Source organism: Phalangium opilio, unplaced genomic scaffold (assembly GCF_054372755.1).
Source record: "Phalangium opilio isolate 3A_F unplaced genomic scaffold, DU_Popi_V2 ptg000077l_1, whole genome shotgun sequence".
Taxonomy (NCBI): Eukaryota; Metazoa; Arthropoda; class Arachnida; order Opiliones; family Phalangiidae; genus Phalangium; species Phalangium opilio.
The window spans coordinates 6,006,008-6,012,084 of NW_028324185.1; the positions used below are offsets into that span (position 1 = coordinate 6,006,008).

The following is a 6,077-nucleotide window of genomic DNA, read 5'->3' on the forward strand; positions in this document are numbered from 1 at the left end:
TCTTACTGGTTTGTGAGCGCCGTTAAGCGCTGACAAAATTCTAAGTCGGAAATTATTGTAAACATCCGGTTTTTTTCTCGCGTTTTAATGGCGGCGAAAAACTTGTAATATAGGTCGGCTCCGTATTGGTCTTCATTTCTCAACTCCTTAGATTTCCGGGATTTAAGGTTGGATAATAATATCCGTTTCTAAATGTTTAAGCTTAACTGTTGTCGATGATACCGTAAAATGGTGGGAAGATATTGTTGTGTGCCAGGGTGCAAGACTTCTAGCCGAAGAAATCCAGGGATAACATTTAGCCCTTTTCCGAGAAATGAAGCTCAGCGCCAGGAGTGGATAAATTTGATTACATCAAATACAGATGAAATTAAAAGTCCGGTATCTCAGAGAAGGCCATGGTCAACACCTGTATTTAGGAAAGAACTGGGGCATAAAAGCCATACCGTTTGCGGCTATCATTTCAATAAGTCTGGTCGTAGATCAATATCTGAAAAGTTTCCCACATATTTTGGAAATCCAATAGATGTGTACAGCCTAGGACTCTCTCATAAAGTTGAGATATGTGACGAGAGCCAAATTATTAATGATAGGTCAGTTGTTGGAAATTTACATCAAGTAGTGTTGCCCGAATCTTCAAAAATTGACGATAATTTATATGGTAAGGGATTTTTATTATTATATTTATATTTTATTTTTATCTATAAACTTGAAATTATGGAGAGTATTATAATAATTTCAGATCACAACTATGGCTTGAATTCTGATCCTTTAGTATCATGCAACATTATAAAAACTTTGCGGAATGAAGTTTTTGATCTTCGTTTAAGATTAGACCAAATGGAGAATATGAAAAAAGACAAGATGGAATTAATTGAGGAGAACCTCGGCCTTAAAACACAGTTGAAACAGCTTCAAGAATGCGTTGAAGAGTTGGATAAAACTATGATTGAAAACACCCGGTTGAAAAATCTTCTTGCCTGTGTAAAGGAGAAAAATTTACGAAACAAAAGCAAAGCCGAGGAATTAGAAAGACAACTAAGGGAGAAGTGTAGGTTTTCCTTAAAAACAGTATCACATTCTAGCAACATGATCAAGTTCTATACTGGCTGTGAAAACTTCGAAAGTTTCAATGATTTATTCGAATATATTGAACCAGATTTAAAAAAACTAAACCTATATATTGGATCTCGGCATAAACGCAAACGTGAAAGAAATCTGTTTAACGACTCAGGGCGACCCATGAGTCTATCTTTTAAAAATCAACTGTTTATGGCATTGTGCCGATTAAAAGTAGGCCTTTTGGAAGAAGATCTTGCCTACAGATGTGATGTATCTGTAGCAACAATTTCTAATTTATGCACAACATGGTTTGACTTGCTTGAAAAGCGGTTCTCAAATTTAAAAATTTGGCCATCCCGCGCAGTGGTTGACAAACATATGCCAGAAGAATTTAAGGCTAAATTTCCCAAAACAAGAGTGATCATTGATGCTACAGAATTATTTATTCAAAAGCCAAATGATTTTAAAACGCAGAGTGAAACTTGGTCATCCTATAAAACTCATAACACCGCAAAAGGTCTTATAGGAATTACTCCCAATGGTTTCATCAGTTTTGTTTCGGATCTAGTTCCGGGACGAATGTCAGACAAAGAGTTAACTGAAGAAAGTGGCCTAGTCAAACTCTTAGACCCTGGTGATTCGGTCATGGCCGATAGGGGCTTTTTAATAGAAAATCTATTGCAAGAAAAAGGTGTCTCACTGAATATGCCCCCTTTTTTGGGCAATAAGGCCCAACTTTCGGAAGAAGAAGAAATGACAACGAGAGAAATAGCCAGTCTACGTATCCACGTAGAAAGAGTTATTAGAAGTGTAAAATGTTACCATATCCTGAGCTCTATTTTTCCCAATAACATGCATAACCAACTAAATAAAATATGGAAAATATGTGTACATTTGGTAAATTTTTGTAACGAACCACTTCTTGATGTAAAGCTCTCACATAAATAGAATCAAAATTGTTAAACACTTGAGATCAAATTTATTTTTTTAAAACAAGCACTCAGTTACAATAAAAATAACTGATTAAGTAACATGGCTTAGTTTAATATGAGTTAACATTAACAGAATCACAATATTCATTCTTTTTGTAAATATGGCAGCTCAGGAACTATTTTCGAGGTAAAAAATAACTCGTCAAACTTAACTCTTTCACAGAAAGGATTAGTATCGCCACTATCGACTAGAAGGTCACACCATTTAAGGCCTGTTATTGCCAACTGCCCTTGGATTTGGTAATAGAAATTATGATTAGTATCGAGAAAAGGTTTCCCGTTCTCATCTTTCTTGAGAAACTTTGTTGTGGCATTTTTAGTTTTTAAAGCTTCTTCGATGGAGATACCTTTCTCCTTGCATTTGGAAAGAGTTTTTATCTCTAAGAGACCATATCCAACGTTGTCTTGATAGACCAAGCGATCAGGGGAGGCGCCAAACATGGGAAGAGTAGGGTTTACACAAAGGCCAACGGAAAAAGTAGTGACTGTTCCTTTGTGATAATCTTTATACTTATTAGTTGCCAAAGATTCATTTTGCAAACCTTCTTCAACATATTTGTTACGGGAAAGGTCTGCTCCATTGAAAATAGTTTTCGGGAAGATTTCATTTGTTTCTTTCCGCCTTTTGCAAATTAATCCAAACTTTGATGCAGTTACGCGAGCCTTTCACTCTGTTTTTCAGAGTAAGCAGTTGGATTGCTCTCTGGTATCTACTTCCAAGGAGAGTGCGGTACTCAACGAGACTTTTAACGCATCCGGTGTGACTTCCATCGCACGATTTAAAAGTACTTTAAGACTATCATCTAAATCTATCTCACCTATCGGAATGGAAATTCTCAACACTGTATTTGTTTTATCATTAGGAACTGGGATAACTTGAAGAGGGTTAGGAACTAGCTTAATGTTAGGATGAAATTGGTTTTCTTCTTGTATATCACAAAGCATGGATCTCCGATTTCCAGATCGAAATTTTTCACTTAAAGCTTTGACTCTTCATTATCACCTGCGTTGCCATAGTCAGTTAGAGAGTTGTATGACTGCTGATTTTTCAGTTTTTCTTTTAAAACTTCACTGTTTTTCCCTGGTGTATGCTTTATGAAATCCAAAGCAGCGAAACTTAGTTTTGATAATGATTTTTTTTCACTTGGAGCGCTCCACGTTCGTGCCTTTTGCGTACATGCTTGATCGTCTGGTATGAATGTCTTTCCTTCTCTTTTGCAGTCAAGTAGGTACCAAAGAACAGCTCCAACATGTTTGCATGCTCCTCCACTTCCTGCCTTGCAACCACACCAAGCTGAATTAACAGATCCGTTTCAACAGTTCAGTTTTATTGCCACATCATACTTTCCGTGTAAGGAAAATGATCCCTCCACTTTGCTCTTTACAAATACGACTTGATGTGGAATCACAGTTGTAGCATTTGAAGACGTTTTGTTGAGGTCATTTCTAGGCCCTAGACTAAGAAAAACCTCCTTCACTTTGCTCGCTTTAAACATTCTATACCCTAGAGACAAATGTTTCTTTGCTTTTAAAGCACCATGGTGATTTGTAATGGAACTCTCCTTGAACAAATTTGGCATAATTCTAAACTGTTTAGTCCAGTTTCCTTTAGGAAGATATATTTTCTTGTTTACAGCAACTTTCGTCTTAGGAGGAGCCATGCCAATGCTCAAAAAAGTTGAATCAGATTTTAATTTTGATGTCACTTTATAGTTATGTACTTGAGTAATAGTAATCCCGAGCCAGAGTTTCGAGTTAAGGCTAATCTAACTTTAAAAACCTTTAAGAGAAATAAGTACAATTATTAAGCCATTAAAGTAAATTAAAAATTCAAAATACAGATCTTACATCATGACACTTGCGCTTGTAAATAACTTTTGGCCAAGGCTAAAAAAACAGCAGTCGACGAATGGCTCCTGTGAACCGAACGCACTTGACTGCATCACTCTTTAGTGACGTACGCGTGACGTATGAGCTACATAAAAAACAAGATGACAAGACCCTATTACTTTTTAAAATGGCCTATTAAAAGCAAAAGTGAGTATTTATGAGTGGGGTGGCGTAGCGGTTAGCGCTTTCGCCTCGCAGCAAGAGGATCTCGGGTTCGATCCCGGACTGTGGCACCGGGTGAAAATCTGGGGACAGATCCTTCTGCGTAGAGTTTGCAAGTTCTCTCCCCGCTTGTTTGAAAGAAGTTTTCTTCCGCGGTCTAATCCGGTTTCTCCTTTCCATCAAAACTTGCTGAGGTTAACGGTAATAGCATAAGGAGATCAGCTCTCTAAGGGCCCAAGATTCTATGTTACGGTTTAAATGTATGTATGTCCGATTTGGTCAGCCATCCGTCTCATGTCATGTGGTATAATAATTGTATAGCCTAAACAGAGGCCGAGCGCATTCGCTGCAGAGTAACCCGGCATTGAACATTCTTCCCTCCTTCAAAGATTTTTCACAACAGCTCTTCGTGATTTTTACCAAGCACGAATTTACCTCTTGCGTCTGTGAGAGCTGGGGGGTTCTGGAAATTCTCTTACTTATTTTTTCCCCTCAGTCCTTCCTCTCTTGCCTCCCCGCCTGTTTTAGTTTGATTCCCAACCGCTTAGGAGCGTTATCTCAGAGCTCACATCTAGACCACGACCGGCTTAGGATATCGGTCGTGGCTGATTTTGAAAATTATTTTTCTCTCCCGCGAATTTCACGAAAAATTTGGAAGGAGCCCCTATACAAAATCTACGTCACATCTAGCAGAACAAGATGTTTTAGCTAATAGATGCACTTGGGCCCTTAGAGAGATGATCTCCTTATGGTAATAGTCAGTATAGGGCGCTGTAGGTTAGCTGTGGCATAGGGGCTAGCCACCACCCCTCTATGCATTGTAAAGGGACCCACCTGTAAATAAGCCACAGGCTTAGTGTGGAAATCCCTTCATAGACAAAGCTTAGATTATATTTTTATTATTATTACTGACTTTATTTTTAGAATGGTCTTAAGGCACCGGGATATTACATTTATTGGGGTTTTTTCTGTATTCTATACAGACGTACACTTGCTTTGATCATTGAGGACGTTGAAAAGGAGCGCAGTAACAGACACACACACAGACAAGCCCAGTGTAATACCTATCCGTGACGTCATCATCACTCGCAGAGGTAAAACGTTTGCTTGAATTTTTGTATTCTATAGACGTATGCTTGTTTTGATCATTGACTTAAAAGGTGCTTCTATTTATTTTATCCCCTACTATTAAAACGGGTATATTAAGTTCGCAATCAAGTGAAAATTTTGAATCACAATAATATAATAGAAGTAAAATTATTTCCTACATAGATTAGCTAGTAATTGACTATGTATTTCTATGTGTATTTATTTTCAAGGAAAAAAATCTTATTGTACTTTTGAAATATTTCGTGACATATGAAATTTACAGCGTTTAGGCAATTCGGCCGTAGAATAATTTTTCTGTTATCGCAACGGCTACTGTTCCTGACAACAGCATGAAAAGCAAATAGAAAGGAACGAAGACGCTACTGAGGTCCAAGTCAGACGTGCTTTTCAACGGTCTCCTCCACTTGATACATTCAAGAGAGTAATAGAACTGAAAATCCAGATACATCCAAACTCGAGTTTCGAACAACGGTACCAGGCTGTCGCGAAACAGTGTCAGTCTTAAAACCGGTGAATCATTATACGATAAAATTCGTACTGACCTTAATTGGATGTTTTCGTGCACTTGCGGTGTGCTTGTCAACCAAGAGGCATTGAAAATGGTGTGTAAGTAGTCAAAACCAATTACGTGCTGCGAAAAGTAAAGTCCTCCATTATTCGCCAAAAGCTCCTTACTATCGGTATCCGATGTCAGGAATTCTCCCATTATCCAAGTCAGAAAAATGTCCTCTGATATTAAAGCTTTTTCCCCGTGAAGTATAGAAAGGTATCCATCAAGATTGTAAAAATCCATAGTACTACAGAAAAGTTTCTCCAGATCGAGTGCGTCTAGCCATTTCTTTACTACTGGATCCTCGGCAGCCT

The 6,077-nt window shown here is 37.9% G+C and overlaps 1 protein-coding gene across 1 annotated transcript; it reads left to right on the forward strand.

The window, feature by feature from the left end:
- Positions 1-942: 942 nt before the first annotated feature.
- Positions 943-2,007, forward strand: LOC149657101 (uncharacterized). The gene has a single exon (XM_089844503.1). The coding sequence runs from the start codon at positions 943-945 to the stop codon at positions 2,005-2,007; it is 1,065 nt and encodes a 354-aa protein (XP_089700629.1).
- Positions 2,008-6,077: the final 4,070 nt, after the last annotated feature.